The sequence below is a fragment of the Manduca sexta genome, chromosome 12 (assembly GCF_014839805.1).
Source record: "Manduca sexta isolate Smith_Timp_Sample1 chromosome 12, JHU_Msex_v1.0, whole genome shotgun sequence".
NCBI lineage: Eukaryota > Metazoa > Arthropoda > Insecta > Lepidoptera > Sphingidae > Manduca > Manduca sexta.
The window spans coordinates 9,552,539-9,573,408 of NC_051126.1; the positions used below are offsets into that span (position 1 = coordinate 9,552,539).

The following is a 20,870-nucleotide window of genomic DNA, read 5'->3' on the forward strand; positions in this document are numbered from 1 at the left end:
AAAGCGTTGAATGCTTATGTCCACTCGTCGAAAGATAGTGTCTGCAATTTGTCAGCGATGACTAATTTAACATCTGCATTATTACCTACGGACCTGCCAATTGCCTTACTGTGAAAGTATTTAAGTTGTTTTGGCTACTACAACGGGTAATATTTGAAGAAATTTTGAATAAAGCACACGCGATAGCAGTATACAATCTTGTAAGAGGTTGTCTAGTTAAATAAATGATGGCGATTTTACTTTTGAATAAGGGAATCCATATTTGATACTTAAGAGATTTAACATTGATCAAGCAAGTTTATTAAAATTTTAAAATACTGTCATTGGCCTATATAGTGTTGCTGTATACTCCAGAGACAGTAATTAGCGTGATTAACACTCAAAATATGTTCGTACGTAGGTTCAAATCTGAACCAACGGTACTCCGCCTACTTGTAGCGTACACTGAATTTCACTTTGGATCCGTCGCATTGTCTGTGCCTTATACGGGTGTATCATTGCGGTCGCTTCTCGTGTTTGGTCGTGAGTTGGTTTATCCCTTTACATATACCAATTGCTGGGTAGTCGGCCCCGGATTGTACACTACTAGTGTGAACATAGACTATTGAGCTTTCATACATATTAACTAATATGATCAATGAAATGTGCTATCCGTAGTCATTTGTATATGATGCATAATTTTTAATTATTCGAACGTCTAGCACATTGCAACAAATATTGTAGGCTTTAAAAAAATGGATTGCCAATCATTTAATTTTTAAATGGTCATGTGAGTTATTTTTTGATAACGCTATATTATACACTTAAATAAATAACAGTAATGAGATTGGCATTGCCCAAAATGCTTACGTAATCGTATAAAACGATCCCGGAGGAAACAATTTAGACTACATTGTAAGTAGGTGTGGTGATGTAACCTCTGCATATTCATAGTATGAAATAATGCAAATCCAAAGTGTAACAGTTCATGCACCCACATTGTATATTCGGTGTCCTTTAACATGATACACCAGGCGATTATGATTTGTAAAGAACAGTCCAATTAGAACATTATGTCATATGTATAATGTTAGCTTCAAAGAGAGACGTAAGTATGATCTCATACGAAACGTAACGCTAGTAAACTCATTCAAAGCGCTCATTACTACGCGATAGGCGAATAAACATGAAACAATTTAAATATCTAGACACGCGTTTGTATTGGTTTACGAGACGGTGAAAGTGTACCGCACTCTGTAGCCGTTGTACTATGATTAAATATGTTTATGCTAAGCAACTGGACGCGTTCAGGCTTGTCTCGAAAACATTATTCGCAGGAATAAGTCATTATGGTTTTCGCTACCTAAGTGATTATGTCATGAGGATAATAGAACTCTCCTCACAAATTTATGTGTAAGATGCATCAATGTTTGGGTCAACCAAAGCGGATTTTAATGATAATTATACGAATCATAAACGGCCTACTAGAGGCGCAGTGGCCACGTCACGAGGAAACAACTATCGTAAGCCACCACCAGGCGCACACTACGTGAATGTCAATGGATCGCCCAGGCGGTGACTCAGCTGCATGCCTCCGCAATCACCTGGCCCCGCGCAGCTATTTGCGGTCGAAATTATCTAGTCTAGGCAACATTGGTTGTTCTGCAGTGTCTTTAGTCTTAAATCCTTTACCTTCGACGTAAAAAGGATTTAAATCGTCGTGATACAGTGATACTTCATTAACTAACTTTTAAGCAGCTTAATCATTTGTAGTGAAAGAATGAAAGGTATATGTCGAAAGAATTTATCAGCAAGTCATCTCGGGATGGTCATGGTCAACGATATTGTCCGTCTTGTACAACGATTTTTGAAATGTATACGTATATTTTTCTGTCTAAAAACCTTAATATTGCCCTCAATTGTCGTCACACAAATACTAAGAGCCTTGGAATATGTAAACAAATATTCGCCGCTAAAAAATGGTTATTCAAAGAAGCAATAAAACGGAATCTAATTAAACACGCCGCCTTGTTAAACATGGTTATCTTTGCGTATAATTTACACTGTTGTGTCATACAATAAATATATGGAGTTCGCTAGCAGGTTATCGAAAACGGAACTTGATTCATACTATTCACGCTTATCCGCGTTGTATCATGTGTTTCCGAGGAAACTCTCGCGGATTATCGTCATATAATGATATGTCAATGATAATATTTTTACAGACCGTCGCTTGTCGAACTCATACGAACATAATATTATCCTCGCATATCGGCGCATGTACGCTCAGCACGAAAGGGATGCACAAAAAAGCTTATTAGTTTATTAACTCAGTTTTAGACAACGAAATTTCTTTGAACACAGAATAACACGAATATCATTATCAATCCAACATTTTCTATAAAACTACATACCTTGTCTGTGTTAGTAAATACAACCATTGTGGGGGAATAACGCAAGTGTGTTTTAGAAGTAACCAGCTTAAAAAAGACAATAAACAAAACAAACATGTTCGAAGCGTTTAGTGTGACTCCAATACGTGAAGAAATATGTATAGACACAATTGGGGAAGAATTATTCGTGATTAGTTACGGTCACTTCTTTTAACATTTATGACGAAATCAATAAAGGTTGGCATTTTGATGGCTCTAAAGCAATACTAAATGTCATAGTATGAATGGTGGTTGGCAAGCGCCGGCTCGGGCTGTTGAATGGACAAGCGACGCACGCGCACCGCGCCAGTAATGGTCATCGTTAGCGGAAATCATTCATAGTGTACCATATAAGCGCCGGTTCGACGCCAGATTACCTAACTACGGACATTTATTGATTTAATAAACCATAAAGGGTTTAATAGATTTTATGTAATACGAATGCGATTGCTATAAATGGTCCCCATAACAATTCGACACCTCTTCGCGCTTGCATCATAGACGTGAATATAAGTAATTTAAATAATCATAAACTGTAAACCGTTTCGTGGGGAAATACGTGCTTAATCTGATTTGTAACGAAATACTGAAATAAATTTACAAGATTTTATCCAAAGGCAATAATATTTAGAGACGACTTTAAATTAATTTTAACGTTGCATTTACGTAAATAAACTTATGTGGCATGGAAACAACTTATTTTTAAGTATTCGTCGTCTCATTTCTGTTGGAGAGTTCCCAATATTTTAATTTGTGTTTAAAATGTGTTACTTTGACTTCATCACTTTAAGAAGAAAATGACAGGGTAATATGAATATACACGGGTCTTGGCCATTTGGAAAACTTTTCATATCTCCATAAATTTGTTTTAAATTAAAAGTTGTGCCGAACGTTAGCGCATCACGTCTGGCACATAATTCACGATAGGCAGCCCGCAGCAGGGTACGCGAGGAAGGCGCGCGACGGTCGCCGGTCGGTCGACGCTCTCTCATTGTGCCTCCGGAAGTCGAACGGGAAGTCACCGCTCTGTGGTCTGTACCACCTAACAGTGAACTGTGTGGATGCTACAGCATAATTCGTATAAATTACATTTACGAAGCTAAAGATGAGAGATTCGGACGCAACTCAAATGGTTTTTACGTGTTATGAATTCCACGTCAATGCGGATAAATTTCGATTGATTAATGTTTATGAATCTGTACAATGTTGCGAGGGAGTACGAGGTGTAGCTGTACTACCGTAATGACAACAATATTCAAGGATTTTATTCCATAGATCCAATGAGTTGGTGATCACACTCGCAATTTGTTTTGCAGTTCTCTCCATTATCTTTCTTCACTTTATACACTACACGAATCGTGTAATTAACTTGCCTCACATTGTTTGTTAATAGCCAATATATTTTACCGCGATCCGATAAAACAAAAACAAGCCAGCTTTCGCCGTAATATATGGTTCGGTAACAAAGTTTGTTCCACTTAGTACTGAGGTCCAGATGTAAAAGTCGGTTGGTTGTGAAACCACAACTTTCATACACCCACCACGTGCCAGATGTTCAAACTATACAGCACCGGTAGCGATTCCGTTTACTTTCTTAGCTGTTTCAAGTGGATTAGAGTGGTAGTGAATACTATTGGGGTTTAAAAGTAACAATAGGATTTTGTTCAGTTTTAACTTTGCTGTGTTTTCCTACAAGAGTTCTGTAAGCTTTATCGTTTGGCTTTATATATCATTAAAATCATATAAGAGGCAATACCAGAATGGTTTAAATTTATAGTTCTTTATATAGTAACTCGTAGATAAATAAATTCATGTCACACCTGATAAGTTCTGAATCTAAAGGATCGCGTTTTTGGGGCGGATTACCGCATTCGTAAAATTATAATTCGTATTATTTATACATTCAGTATAGATAGTAAATAGCGCTACCAATTGCTCGAGCTAAATATAAATGGCGCTTAGTATTTTAGGAATATGACTAAACAGATAGTGGTCTCGCCTGTAGGCTGTGGACGGCGGAATTCCGGCGCAATGTCCTCATCAGCTGCAGATAACTTGATGGCATTGTTAGTTAGGTTAACGGCTTCATGTTTTTACACCAGATAAGCTAACTTTATGTCCACCATTACTAAAAATTGTCTTTCTAGAGTGTTATCTGGACCCAAAGCACGAAGCTAAACTTAATGTGTATTTTCTAACTTTGTAACTTCTTGGCATAAAGTAAAATACTGGTTACAAAGTTCTAGTTGGGAGCATTATTTCATTGTCGCCTTGACTGTCTCGCTACAGCCACCTTTTTATACGTATTTCAACTAATTCATTCCGAGTCACATTTTCCTCATTTTAAGAACGTACTAACGTAAGACTGCGTTGCTTACTACACGCAAATCGTCACACACAATATACATATTTATAATTTTTTCTCGGTAAAAATAAACGTCCACGATGACTAACTCGATCGACTTGTTTACTTTAGTGGCACATGGGCCATGATATTGAATTAAATTTGGACACAGGTGAACTTGACATTTATATATATGGCAGCCGTTGTCACAGTTTTCGGCCATACATTCGTTATCTTGCTCGTAATTAAACGAATTATTTTGACCTTTAACCTTACTTTTTTGAAAATTATTATGGAAACATACAACACGTGATCATGTCAATGGTTTATGGTCACTGTTCAGAAATATAGGTATACTAAAATCTAGTATTACTAAATCTCTAGATAGTTTCTCATCTCATTTCTACGACAAATTATGAGTGTCAAAGGGAGTGTCATTTGTTAGAACTATATTTATGCCGTAAAATCTCTATCAATAACATAAAACAGTATGGAAGTTAACGTAAAGGAAGGAACGAATATTATATTCCACGGAAATAAATTTACATTATCATTTATCAAACAATACATCCCGTACTGAAGAGGACATTCGCACTAGTAAATTAATACTTGTTTTCATTCAGTGTATCCGAGAGATAAAATCGTTTATATTATCTATTTACCGCGTTGACAATGTTCAACAATCAGAGTGTAACCTCATTACTTTGATTCCGATTAGTCTCGACATACAAATTGTTCTCATAAAGTGACGTCACTTGGCATCGAAAACTACAACTGTTATAATGGCACGGTGACATCATTTTTACAACTCCCAAGCGGCATATCTCTGCAATTTCGTTACCTCAAGACAAATGGGGAAGGTAATTATGAATGATAAAAAATGCATTGTGTTATAGTGTTCAGTGCGGCGATGCGACGGTTTTAGAACGTAGTTTCTTCGAATTTATACACATGACTTTAAATTACAAAAAGATGTGATTTGAATTTGCATGACAATTAAAATTTGGTCTACTAATTTGTTTATTCACTTCCTATAAATAATGGCATGAAACGGTTGCTGTCTAACCTTAACTTAGATGCAAGGACTGTTATCAACAATGTACAGCAAACAAAACGATTTTATTACTCACATCAATCGTCTGGAGTCTAGGAAACTAGACGTTAGAATAACAAAAGCAAATACGGCTACATTAGCTTTGTAACAAAATTGACCTACTACCGAAAATACGAAATAGTGTAAAATTCAAAATCTGCGGTACTTACTTGGACTTCCAAGAACATAATAGAGTCATCTATACTTTATTTTATCTAAATAAGCATTCTCAATAATAGACAAATACACTAAAGGTGACGATAAGTGGAAGGCCATGGTTAAGTCGACATGAGCACAGGGAGTCTTTCCATATTAATTATTATTTTACTCGAAGTTACATACTCGTTTTAGCTTAGTCTGAAGTATATTGTTTATTCCCATTTTAATTTTTCTATGGTTTCCAGAAGCCTTATGGGTCGACGAACACGGCCCATTAGTCACTACTTGGCCGAATAATTAAGACAGCAATGTTACAGACCGCCTAATTGTGGTACAATGATGCGTATGATCACGTAGGCCATGGAATGTGAAGTTCTAATTGACGTTAATTAGACTGCATTGATTAGTTTCCGTCGCCATGCCATGAATATAAATGAGCAGCGTTTCAAATTGTTATGATTACGCCTAATTGATATTAAACTGACAGTTTTATTGGTGGATTTATTCTTGGTTGAGTTGACTCAGCGACACACGTAGTGGCACAACAATTAATTAAATTATGTACGCGAACTTGTAAATTAGTTTGCAAATATGAATATAAGTCTACGCTATTGAACCGTTTCTTCAACTTTCGCAAAGAGACCAATAGCGTTATTAGCCAGAGCTCTAGTATAAGAGGTGTTTTCATCTAATGTCAATGATCTTCGTTTGTATGAGCGTCTTTACATTGAACACGTTAAAAGGAGCATTTCAAAATGAAACATCGGGGACGTTGCACTATGCCAAAAACTGTTTTCAATAAACCATGATTGCAATAGACATCAACTGGCAGGTAAAATCTTTCAAATATCAACCTTGATGGTTTGTAATAAAAATTACTATAAAAGCATCAGCTCTCGTTACATCCGAAGAGACGAGACGCTCTTGCCATAACGGTGCCATAAAACCGGTCCATTAGAGGTCTCGATGCAACGTGTTCGCGTGGTACACGTGAACTAATGCAAACTATTGTATTTTAGTTGCACAATCTCATGCTTTTACATTAAAATATACCAGTTTATGGAATATGATGCATTGTAAATATGTCGTAAATATTGTATTAGTTTTTTACAGCAACCCGACAAATAAGTACGTGATGGTTACTTAATGATAATGATCATGAACATACCAACCAAAATAATGTTAGGTGTCGCCGCATATGCCCTCATTTAAGCCCTCTAGCAATCTCACGGACCCCTCGAAGTGTATAGCATAACTGTTCCTCTATATCAAAATACACATAGTTCCTTAAGTACCGAGGCGCGGCTCTACCACACTCTCATTAGATCCTGCTGAATATATTAAGTTGATATTGAACAATATAATATTTTGTAATATTACTATTCAAATCACAAGATTTGATAAATTACGACAACTTCTGTACAATATGCGTGGTTATTGGGTGCTGCAAATGAAACGTTATACACTTAATACGTGATAAAGAATCTAACTTATCTTTAAAATTTTAAAGTATCCTCATCTGTTTCCTGATTTAAAAAATAGGGTGCATAAAATCTTACTTCTAAGTAATATTCTAAAAATCTGGGAAAAGTTTGAGTATTGTAAAAGCATAAAGCGGTAACGGCTTTGGATGTTAATTCGCATATGGATAGACCATGTTCTAGTGGGAAATGTTTTCATTTTTAATCTGATTTTTAAATAGATGGCATTAGCGGCGTGCAGAAGGCGCTATAGGACGATACTGTATAGGACTTATATACCAGGAAAGGTCTATTGCGCGGATGAAGACGCGACCAACACCTATCTATCTATCTATATATCTCTAAAATCACCTATATATCTCTAAAATAAAAACAAATAAAAAAAATTGCTTCGTAATAGCCAATAATAAGTTAAAGGAAAATGGGAAGTTATTACTCATAAGTAAAGACCGGATAAATCCACAACTTGCCTCAAAACTTGCATAGTGAAAAATAAATTTAATAACATACGAAAGAATCTAAATCTAATTTATCGATTCTAATAATAGCGTTCAAAGAAATTTAATGTGACTATATTAATGCATTAGTTAGTATTTGAGGCCATTGGTGACACAAGACTCCAAAGAGAACGGCGAGATATTCTGAAACAAGAGCACCTGCGAGCCCGCGACCCGACAACCGGCGTTGGATATTTATGACTTATCTGAAATGTAAAGAAACCAAATCTATAAATCTTTTAGCAGCCATAATTTAAGTCGTTAATTATCAGCATTAGCAATAAATAAAGTTATTAACTTAATATATGTTTCGTCGCCCATTATTTGACGCAAGAAAAGTGATAACAGTGAGTAGTAAAAATATTTATTAATAAGACGATAAATGTTAAAAATGCAGTTAAGTTTCATAATTCTATAATTAGTCAAAATTGGAGAACTGACAATTCTGGACAAATGTAAAGAAAAATCTATTTATATTGTCATGATAAATATGTGCAAATGCAATGTTTAAAGAAAATAATGGTGTTAAATAAAAAATATGCGAATACTCAATTATATGTGGGGTAATACAGGTTTACAGCGCCAAAAAATGTAACGATTCACAATACATTATGTTTTTATTTATTGAGATGTGACAAACAAAAGCGATCGTATACGTGTGAACATTTCTCACGTTCCATTTCACTAAGCAGACTATAGGTATACATGATTCGCGTAATAATGTTAAGAAACGCTGTAATGAAGTATGAGTCAGCGTTTATTTGCAATCCGGGACGGGGGAATACCATATCATGGCTCGGATTTAAAATATTTTGTCACAGGAAAATAACTTTAAATAATAACAATAATAAGGGGGTAAGGGATTAAAAGGGATTTTAAAAGACAAATAATTTTCACGACCATTTTAAAAACGTGTATGTACTTATATTGTATACTCTTGAACAAGGGCACGTTGAACGATCTATTATAAAGCTAGATCTGCCTGAATTATATGACAGCAAGGGAGTTGCGGTTCCAGCGCTACAATCATTATCGAATTGACGAATATTTATTTCGAAGTATTACTATGAAGACTCTAGAGACTTAAAGAAAGACTATGTACATAGCAGATGGGGTATATTTAGTAGATCGTAAAGCCAAGCTCGAAATGAAACAGACCATAGTTTCATATGGGGCTGGCAGCATAATATTGCCAATGACTTAATTAATTCCTTGCCCACGTTCATGGCTAAATAGCCAATTATTAATAATTAAATTCAATACTCTTCTGTCTGATAAGGTAGAGTATTGAATTTAATAACAGAATAAAACGATTAAACTTTAATACGGTGTTTATTTCCAAAACGCAACGTGAAGAACTCTACATTAAATTGAAGTGCAGTTTATTAACAAAATTGTTGAATATTCATTGTTGAACTTGTTGACTGAAGTATATGCAAATTTTATTCTTGCTAGATTAATTTTATCTCTCCAAAAGATTTCCTGAATGGCTCTTTTAAAAGTTTATTCTATTAAAACAGATATTATCGATAAAAACGTGTCTTACCTTACTGTTATAGCGGAAATAGCATGTTTTTTTTTTCACATTATAGTATTAAAACTGTATTTTGTAAATTATATATTTGTTTATATCCCACACCAGGATTTCAAATAAAGTATAGGTAAATAACTGTATTAGGACGTGGACTGCGGCGCCGAGACAGTGTGATGCCCTCGTTCCCCATAAAAAAAGTTATAAATGGCAGTGAGGAATTTCTTTAAAAACATTATTCATGTCTTAAAGAGATAAATCAGACAACAGTCAGTGCCACCATAGTTCGACTGTTACAAAGGCAGGACAAACTTGAGACATCCGATATAACATACTATATTACTTACATACATCCATATATACCCAGTTAGATGTATGAATCATATCCCTACCTACATAATAACACATCAGTAAATTACATTTGTCATAAAAAAAGATTACTATATAACTGTACTCTTATATCACTTCCATAAAATTAACAATGTGATGTTGATAAGCTCATTTGTTTTTTGTATAAATAACGTTACATTACGGCCGCACTTCCATGTCGGTAATGTGGGTGTAGGTACTCAGTGATTATATACGTTTATTGTATGAGTCACTATTTTGGTTATTGAGTGACAATAGCACATTCTATTGGCACATCCAAGGTGTTGAGATTCGTAAAAAAGAACGTCACTCGTTCTGATGTACTCACAATAGATTTAGTGTCCGTTTCACAAGGTTCCGGTGAATTTTGTTTGACAGTTATCGGATTAAACAGCTTATGTAGATAGTACTCATATTATTGTAATTTATTTGGAAACATTGTGACTTTTGTATTTGTTCGACTTATACATTGACGAATAGCATTCACACAGAAGTTGTGAAACAGGCCCTTAGTGTTTAATTTTGGATTAAGCCTTAAGGTTAATCAATATTATAAATATTGTTATTTAAGGTTATAGCTTAAGGTCCATTTTTCATACATTTTGTTTCACCTTTAATCTGGGTAACTAAACAATATTGGCAAGTAAAGAATTTAAATTCACGTCTAGTTAGTGATTAGTTCTCGCAGTTAAAAGAAAAACGTAAAAATAATGAATATGCATGGATATTTCGGCCTTTAAAATTGCGTCATATTAAATTTTAAAGGCCGAAATATCCATGATTATTAATTATTTTTACGTTTTTCTTTCAACTGCGAGAACTAATCACTAACTAGACGTGAATTTAAATTCTTTACTTGCCAATACTTGTTTAGTTACCCAGATTAAAGGTGAAACAAAATGTATGAAAATGGACCTTGAGGTATCGCCTTAAGCTATAACCTTAAAGTAGATTTTTTGTATGAATACGCTAATATCTGATAATATGACTGCTATGATATTGAAAAATCTTTCACTTATTAGGAAGATGCACTATATATGTTTTATGGTTTTCATCACGAATACAGAAGGCTCGCCAGTGTATAAACGCGAGTGAGCCGCGAGCTACACCTAGTATACATTCCTTACATGCGCCTTCAACTCCTACTTGACCGGTTTTGATATACGATACATCATTGCCTTATACTACACTGGAATAAGGAAATACTATTAGAGGGCCTTTAACTTCAAATAGTAAATACTATTGTAAAGATATTCAGTAATTGATAGCTTTATAGCAAAGTTTAGATATTTAGTAATCGATAAGTTTAGGAGCGTGTTATTTTTACACACCGTGTAATAGAATTAGATTATTTTAGTATTTATATTTAAAGCAGTGATTCAGGTTATTTAAGATGGAAGTGATGTTATTAACAATTTTCTTTCTTTTTTGGTAACAAGCGTCGCATATGAATTCGTCATAAATAATATTGTTTTAGAATATGTTCTAAAAACGTCACCGGAGGATATTTTATTTCATTCAGTATCTGTGTATTGACCTGTATATTGGCGAAGATTTTTAACGCTATCTTCAGCGTCAGGTATTACTGTGTCGATAACACCAATCCGAAATCTCAGTTAATAACTCTCAATAATATTATTATCTATATCATCTCTATCTGTTATTTAAAAAATAACGTCATCTCACCAGCTTTTCTCGTCGCCCACAGACAGTCCAGCACGGCTTCCCCCACAGAGCGTCGGCGCTCGCCTGGGACCCGCTGTTGAGGCTCGCGTCCTTCGGCACCGCCACCGGCGCACTCAAGGTCTACGGCAGGCCAGGAGTCGAGCTATACGGACAACACACCAACTCAGACTCCTCGGTTATACAGATACAGTTCGTACATGGTAAGTCGTCAATTGTCATGTCGGAATGGTTGGCACTCACTCGTGGAAACCTCTGTGCAGTCGATAACAATAGCTGATAGATAAAAGTCGTAATGTTGATGAACCGAGCTCTCCTTAACAGTACTATATCAAAGGCCATAAGTGATTTAATGATTTTTTATGTTTACGCGAATGTTACGACATCGAAATAAGAATAGTTTTCGGATTTTATCTCGGTTTATTATATTATATTTTTCTCCCAAGCTTTCGGAGACTTACAGTCCTCGTGGTCACGGGGCGGACAAGTTTCCCGTGGAAACTAACAGTGATTTATCTATTCAACGAGCAAGGTTTTTAGTATAGATAAACCGATGTTTTCAGGCACAGGTAGACTAGTGTCACTATGCGACGACAACAGCCTACACTTATGGGAGATAAACGAAAAATCTCTAGTAGAGTTAAAGTCACATACTCCCGAAGGCAAGAACAAGAAGATATCGGCACTATGTGTAGAGTCGTCGGGGAAGAACTTACTGCTCGGCACAGAGGGCGGCAACATATACACACTGGACCTCACTTCGTTCACAATCACAGAAGATGTCATATACCAGGACGTCGTTATGCAGAAGTGAGTTCGTTTTTTACAAATTAATAAGTAGTTGGATAAAATTAACATTTATGGGTATCTAGTTTCACTAGTAAAGACGAGTGTTTTTCAATGGGTTAATATTTTTTGGGTTTTATTATTTATTGTGATAATGAATCGAATTTCATCAAATAATCTCTTGTTTCTCAATTTTGTTTACATTTTACGTCAAAAATCATTATCCAGTAGGTAAGTATACTCAACGAATTAGTGATAAAAATACTTTAATCAAGATGTTATTAACCAATGGCGAGAGAATTCATTAAAACAATGTCGCTTTCATCAAACCTGTAACAATAAGCGTTTTATTAGCAACATTGTTCAATAGAATTACAACTAAAATGAACGATGTCAAAGGAATGTTCGCTCTTAACGGCTTCGTAAATTTTTGTCTTAATTAATCTTCTCTATTGTTTGTGCTTTGTATTCTATGTAAGTAGTAAATAATATCTCCGTTGATATTTAATAGCGAGATGAAGTAATTTGTCGTAATTGGTTGCGCATTTTTCATTGTCTTAGTTTCTTTTCTATAGTCTTATATTTATAATATTGTTATAACAAAACATCACAACATCACGCATTTATCCCCATAGGGGTATACAGAGGCGCAACCAGGGCACCCACTTTTCGCCAAGTGTGTTCCGTCCCATGATGTGATAGGGGGTGAATCGCCAAATCGGGCACAAATTCCAGACTCCGGGCTGATACTGAACAGAAAAACCAAAATATCACTTCGCCCGATCCGGGACTCGAACCCAGGACCTCAGAGCGCTGTCGTACCACGCATGCAGTACAACTATGCCACCGAGGCAGGCATTCTTATGTTTAAATTATATGAATTCAGTGAACCAATAAATATTGGAATACAATTCCAGCTGTCCAGAAGACTTCAAAGTGAACCCGGGAGCAGTGGAGGCGATCTGCGAGCACCCCAAAGTGCCCGCGAAGATCATCATCGGGTACAACCGGGGGCTCGTGGTGTTATGGGACCGCGCGGCGGCGGCGCCCACACACACGTTCGCGTCCAACCAACAGCTAGAGAGCTTGTGTTGGAATGATGATGGTATGTATGTCGTACATGATGACCGGCAAAATTTACACATTATTTTTCAACTGTAACCGTAAAATGTAAACACTTTATGGTATGAAGAAAATATTTAAAATATTATCCATTTCCCTTTCTAATTATCGTAATAATGGCACCATGCATGCCATGTGGGATTATTGTATGCATTAGTTCCCTTTTCCATTAATTCTGGACGAAATCAAATAAACCGTGGACCTTAACTACGTCCATATGTATACCCGTCAAGTTTAAGGCAACCGCATCCAATTCCGCAAATTTAAATAAAACTAATTATCCGTTATATACCTGTATGTAGCCGAATCTATTAATTATTTTTCTTAATAATTCCGTTCACCCATTCGTTCAGGAGAGCACTTCACGTCGTCCCACAACGACGGGTCGTACGTGACGTGGGAGGTGGCGGGCGCGGCGAGTGACCGCCCGCTGAAGGAGCCGGTGACGCCGTACGGCCCGTACCCGTGCAAGGCCATCACCAAGATACTCAACAGGACCAGCATCGACGGCGAGGAGCTCATCGTTTATGCAGGTGATGGGAAATATATACTAGAATTCCGAATTATTTATTTATTTATTGGATTTTTAAGAGAAACATACAAGCAATAATGAATAACATAAAAATAAAGCAAATTGAGTAGTACATGGCTCAATTAAGTTTCCACAATTAATTAGTTCTAAACATAAAACTGAGAATTTAATATAATTAAGATATAAAATCAGTAATCAATCAGTCAGTAAAATCGGTATAAATAATGTAAAAATACTGAACATTGCAGTATTCAATTATAAACAATAATATTTATCTTCTATTACTTTCTTTCCATAGTTTTATAAACCAACCATCTTAATCATAACAATCGTCGTCTTGTGAAATGACAATAAAAAAATATTGCACATAATATGAAAGATATATTATTTAATGTTTATTTTGTTTGTAACAGGTGGCATGCCACGTGCTTCGTATTCAGATAAATACACAGTAACGGTGCAACAGGGAGAGAAGCACGTAGCGTTCGATTTCACAAGCCGTGTAAGTATGTCACGATATAGAATACAGTACCGGCTTTAGGCAATTTGATCTAAGATACCAAAGGTTGGAGAGCGTAAATGAATATGAACAAAATAATCAGTAAGAACAAAACTATATTCATAAAAATGAAAAAATTTGCGGGTCAAACGTAACAGTTCATCCTGGGTTAGTTGTTGCCTGTGTGAGACTGCGTGCATTTTTTTAGCCATAATAAAATTCAGTTACGTTTTAGTATCATAGAATTCCGATATTATTATTTGCTCTTATCTCTTCTTAGAAGTCTCAATAGACACTTGTTTTGTAAGTCAATTTAGATAAATGTTTTTCTATAACAAAAAAAACTAAAATTTCGTTATATTCTGAATGAAGGTAGTTTTAAAAAATAGACTCAAATGTTGTATTCCAGGTGATAGATTTCTTCACAACGACGCCGGTGCCGCCCGACGGTGTGCCGGTGCAAGAGGAGCGTCCAGACACACCTGCGCAGATACAAGTACAAACCGTCAACCAAGTCGCCTCCGCTTTGGTTAGTATACTTATAGTCTGACTATTCAATGTGCGCAAGTTTGGATACTTTATATTTGTTCTAAAGATTTTCCTACAAACTTTGTTTTACTGATATTAATATTGGATTTATGTTGTATTATTTGACATAATATAAATAAAATGAAGTTTCCGATTGCGTGCAATTATCGACAGTGATTCTCAGTTGAAAATTGAGATTAATATTTTATAAAGGAACTCTATAAAATATTAATCTCTCTCTCTCTATAAAATAAAGATCGAATTCAAGCCCGCCTCCTTACTCTACTACTTACGAAATAAAAATATTTTATTAAAATTCCCGACGCTTCGAAAACTCCGCAGCCTTTATGGGCACAGAATGGACGGTCAAAACATCACATCCGTGAAATATTTTTATTGCAACCTCCATACATTCTCCAGGTGGTGCTAGCAGAAGAAGAGCTGGTGGTGATAGACTTGTGCGACGCTCGCTGGCGCCCGCTGCGGCTGCCGTACCTCGTGTCCATCCACGCGTCGGCCGTCACCACCGCGCAGCTCGTCGACAACGTCGCCGCTAACGTCTATGATAATATTGTTGCTGCTGGTAAGTGTGCTGTGAAACATTTGATATAAAGGTTGCGTTGTTGTAAAGACATTGTATGATGCTTGTAGGAGTGTTATATGTGTGAAATTTTAATTTAAAAAATATTTCTTGTATGTGATTAAGCGCCCTTTTCAATAAACGATCCCTTTCCTTTTTTCTATCCATCCCGAAAATGGACCAATCGGATCAAAGTTCTTTTTTACATTCTTATTTATTTCGATTGGTTTATTCTCGGGATCAGATCGTAGATTATGATTAGCATCGTTTATTGAAAAACGGATGGTAGTCGCTTAAATTACCAGATGGCAATATCATTAAAAAAAAGCTAAGCATAATGATTGTAAAATTAGCTACCCAACCAGAGATGCAAATATTTTGGTACTTGGTGTTATCTTTATTTTTTTATATTCAGTGTCAAACTTATTCCAAAATCGGACTCCACACCGACAACTATAAGATAGTAACTAAGCAATATCTCCGTCAGGTCAACATCAAACAGAGAACATGTATTCTGAGAGTCCGTGGCCGATCTCTGGCGGGTCTGTGGAGAGCAGCTCGCCGTCGGAGCGGCAGGTGCTGCTGACGGGGCACGAGGACGGCTCCGTGCGCTTCTGGGACGTCACCGACGTCGCCATGACGCCGCTGTACAAGTACACCACCGCGCAGCTGTTCAGGTCAGCACCTTGTCTCATACGTACATACATACATACATACATTAATGTTAGTACATACATACCATTTCATATTAGTGTATTAGTAAAGTTCGATATTAAATGTTTTATCGATTTTCATATGAACGTAATTGAGTATAGCATGTCATCTATTAAATACAGACCAGTGGTAGTTGTAACAAAGATATGTCCACGTCATCAGTTTATAAAAATAATATATACAATTTCTGTGTAGTGTTAATATGTTACTTTGTCTCTTTCATTTTTAATAATTTCAGTTTTGATGTCACTAACTTTCAATGAGTTGTTAAAAGTGGATTTAATATTTATGCGATATAAAATATGTATTAATTAAAAATAATTTACAGTTCTTGATACATTCTCAATGAATACTTTGAAATTTGAAAAACAATTATAGACCAAAAAAGTATAGACAATTTTGTTGTATCTACCTTTGCGGTCACTGAATATTATGTTCAATAAATAGACAGCTTGTCGATATTGTATTAGCTTATTAAAATCGCAACTCTCAATTCGATCGTGGAACCTATCTCATTAAAAAAATAACATATTGATAAAAAATCCAAACAGGACTTTTACTGCTTTGAATCATCCTCCGAATATGTGGTTTAAGTATTAAATCCCCTTCTTACAACATCCTGTATAGCATCCAATAAGAAATAATCAAAAATAATGTCAAATAATTTTCATATTTCAATACGATATTCGCTTTAGCAACAATGTCACTGGTGCTAATACTAACATTTTCAGGCTTTTTGACATAGCTTGCCTCTAACAAATTTATCTTTTGCTTATCGCTTACTCGTTACGAAGTGGGCTGAAAAGATCTACCACGAGGTAAACATAACACATTATAGGCATGTACATGCGAGCTGCATGCTTATCATTAAGTTATTATTTATTAATTTATTATAAATAATTTGCGTTATACCATACATGAAGTTCCTATTTATTTAATGCTTTGTTACATTGAAAAATGGGAGTAAAATATACTAGAAGAAAATACAAAAGAAGGAAAAAAATAGTAATTTTTGCGTCGCAACCTAAACGCTTTTGTATACAAAGTTATTTATTATAAACATTTCATAAAGCGAATGTGTCTACAGTGGCGAAGAGATAGGCGAGAACAATGACAGCCAGACCGATGAAGAGGAGTGGCCTCCGTTCAGGCGGGTCGGCACGTTTGATCCTTATAGCGACGATCCAAGACTAGCTGTCAAACGGGTGAGTACTACATGGCTATAAATAGACCACGTATAATTGGTACTTCTAAAAAGTGACCTAATTCACCTGGTGGTATGTGGAGAGGAGTCTAGATAGAGTGTTGACTGGTGAGAGTTGTTTATCCCTTACCAGTCGACATGTCATGCCGGGCTACTTGAATTTTTATGACATAATGACAAAAATTGTAAAATTTATATAAGTACAGGAAACGTGCAAAAAAGTGACGAACGAATGTTCTTTTTTCTCGAATTATTGGAAGTTGTATTTACGTAATTGTAATTCTAAAAAAAATATTTTAAAAGAATAAAATTACCGTCTATCCTTGACCAATATACGCCAATAAAGGTGAGATTTTCATGTACGTATTTCCTATTGTTACCTTTTTACTTATAGGTAATTCTATGTCCACTGTCCGGTATGCTAACAATCGGCGGTGCTGCCGGACACATAGTGATTGCTGCCTTGAAAACAACTACAAACACTACTGAAGTTAAGGTAAAACCAAACTAAACCTTTAAATGCTGATGCATTTCCAAATGTCTATATATTTTTTTTGTGGACATGTTTTATGCAATGTAACTTAAAAGACAAATTTCACAATGTTCAAGGAAATATTATCATCTGTTAGTTGAACTGTAAGACATAGCTAAATGCACTCCTTTCTTTACCATTTATTTGGAAGCTTGACATTTGTATTTGATCGCCTTATATTATATTCAAGGATTAGTGTTTACTCAGACATTGTGAAACAGGACCTTAGTACTATTAAGACAAAACATAAATTCTAATATACATATGTAGTTCTCCCTCTAAATATGTCCTCAATGATCCACAGATGTTAACTTTCGTATCGTTTTCAGTCTATAACAGTGAACATAGTGTCAGACCGCGACGGCTTCGTGTGGAAGGGACACGATCAACTCACGCTGAGATCCGGCTCACATACATTCCCGCAAGGTTATCAGGTGAGATGTCAATTATTGTCAAACAATTATGAGTACCCATAAAAATGCATTGATAGTACGTCATATTTTTATCGCGTTGCTGGTTTTAATTTATGAGTATCAGTTGTCAAAAGATTGATTCTGTACATAAGTATTTTTTATGAAACATCTATTTAAAATATGCCTTGTTCTGGCTGGTAAAATGTAATAATAATGTTTGTATTATATTATTTTTTTGTTTTGTGAATTGATGATGTCTTGCAATCAGTATTATCGTTATCATGGTTAGTTATAAAGTACCGATAACGAGCGTGTTCCGTTCCGCAGGCGACGTCGGTGTGCCAGGTGTCGCCGCCGGCCGCGGTGACGGCGCTGGCGGCGCAGTGGGAGTGGGGGCTGGTGGTGGTGGGCACGGCGCACGGGCTCGCGCTGATCGACGCGCTGCGACACGCGCCGCTGCTGCACAAGTGCACGCTCAACCCACACGGTACATGCATGAATTTGTATTTTTTTTTTTTTTTTACGGCTCTGGACATAGTAACTATATTAAAGTTAAGAAACTCCAAACAGAAATGTATAGTTTTGCATGTAATTTCGAACAATGTAATAATGTTCTTCACAATCTCTTGCATTTATTACATGAGGGAAATAGTAAGATACATATTTTATAACAGATCATTCCGGAGCCGGTGACACACCAATTTCCAGAAGAAAATCCTTCAAAAAATCACTAAGAGAATCATTCAGGAGGCTTAGGAAAGGCAGATCACAGAGACGACAAACCACATCGAATCCCACATCACCTACACAAGTAAGTCAAAGTGTAGCAATAGTAAGAAAATATTTTTTTAATAAAATTTTATCTTGATTTAGATTTCAACTACACATTTTTATATACTGTTTAATAAGTGCAGAATGGAATGAATGATTGTTGTAAAGTTGGTATTTTCAATTTATCCTTATTGACAACTGACAAATTTCCATGCGCTCACCATACTTCTTGGCAACATATAAGTCTGAACGTCCGCACCTTTCTAATAGTTTAACGAAAATTTATCAAAATATGATATAATTTATTGATATAAAATAAAAACTCGTATGTTACAGCCGATTCCCAAAAAGCCAATCGACAAAGCTGCATCAGAGACGGACGCGGAGATCAAGCCGATCGAGCGCGCGGTGGAGGCGCGGTCTACAGACGACGCGTTCGGGTCAATGGTGCGATGCCTTTACTTCGCTAGGACATTCCTTATCAACAGTAAGTAATATATTACCTTATATTTAATAAGCTTTATAATAAACTGCCACAATATTATTATTAAGGTTAACATAACCTTTACTACGACATTAGTGATACTAATAAATAGTAATATTTTATTTTTTGCAGCACAAACTTCCACGCCGACACTATGGGCGGGCACAAACAACGGCACTGTATACGCATTTACATTAAACGTACCCAACAGCAACAAGAGGAAAGACGAACCTGTGAGTACACTGACCTTTTATTACTAGGGTTGCTAGTTTAAAATGATGATCTTAACCTTTACAATACTATTACTAAAAAATGCTACGAAATGTTTTGTGTTTACAAAAATGTGGAGATTTGACTAATGGTCAGGGCTGCCAATATTTTATTCGTACGTGTGTATGAGCTTAACTTGCGTTTTGTTTACAGGTAACATGTCAGCTCGCGAAAGAGATCCAGTTGAAGCACAGAGCTCCGGTTATAGGCATCACAATTTTGGATGGAGCATCTGTACCACTGCCTGAGGCTTTGGAGGTATGTTTATTAAAATATGAAGAGTTTAAAGTTGTTCCGCAAAACCATTTTTTTTTTTTATTTGAATTCCTTATTTTCTAATAATGAACCAAGGGTTTCGTTTATATTAACGTTACGCCTTTAAGTATATTTTAATTAAGAAATAGCAATGGCTACGTGCAAAATGTAACGTAAGAATGGTCGATGCAAGAAAATAGTTTATTTCATACATTACATTGAAATATCGATGTGACACGTGGCAGGTGGAGCGCGGGGTGTCGCCGCTGCCGGAGCCGGGCACGCACCGCGTGGTGATCACCTCCGAGGAGCAGTTCAAGATCTTCACGCTGCCCTCGCTAAAGCCGCACAACAAGTACAAGCTGACCGCACATGAAGGCGCCAGGGTAATCACTTGCATTTATTATTATCAACGTTAAGTGACAACTATAAAAAGTTGTGGAAGCTTAACTAACAACTCCCCCCAACCCTCCATTCTTTAAAGTCGGTAGGACATCCACAATTCCTTTGTTATTTTGAGTATATATGGATAATGATAATTCTTAGATGAACTGTTTTCTGGCTTGTGCGATAAATAAAATTATAAATTTGGATAAAGTGCAGGGTTATGTT

At 36.0% G+C, this 20,870-nt stretch overlaps 1 protein-coding gene across 5 annotated transcripts in view; it reads left to right on the plus strand.

Moving 5' to 3' along the window:
• Positions 1-20,870, plus strand: part of LOC115443677 (lethal(2) giant larvae protein) — a 46,275-nt gene that overhangs the window by 19,386 nt on the left and 6,019 nt on the right. For all 5 annotated transcript variants that reach the window (XM_030169171.2, XM_037437756.1, XM_037437757.1 and 2 more), the window contains exons 3-19: positions 11,594-11,771; positions 12,132-12,378; positions 13,272-13,459; positions 13,830-14,009; positions 14,422-14,510; positions 14,917-15,036; positions 15,456-15,618; positions 16,103-16,292; positions 17,417-17,534; positions 17,928-18,029; positions 18,395-18,499; positions 18,806-18,965; positions 19,153-19,289; positions 19,586-19,736; positions 19,866-19,966; positions 20,157-20,261; positions 20,504-20,644. In XM_030169171.2, the coding sequence (XP_030025031.1) occupies positions 11,594-11,771; positions 12,132-12,378; positions 13,272-13,459; positions 13,830-14,009; positions 14,422-14,510; positions 14,917-15,036; positions 15,456-15,618; positions 16,103-16,292; positions 17,417-17,534; positions 17,928-18,029; positions 18,395-18,499; positions 18,806-18,965; positions 19,153-19,289; positions 19,586-19,736; positions 19,866-19,966; positions 20,157-20,261; positions 20,504-20,644 (2,475 nt within the window). The remainder of the gene's footprint in view (positions 1-11,593; positions 11,772-12,131; positions 12,379-13,271; positions 13,460-13,829; positions 14,010-14,421; positions 14,511-14,916; positions 15,037-15,455; positions 15,619-16,102; positions 16,293-17,416; positions 17,535-17,927; positions 18,030-18,394; positions 18,500-18,805; positions 18,966-19,152; positions 19,290-19,585; positions 19,737-19,865; positions 19,967-20,156; positions 20,262-20,503; positions 20,645-20,870) is intronic.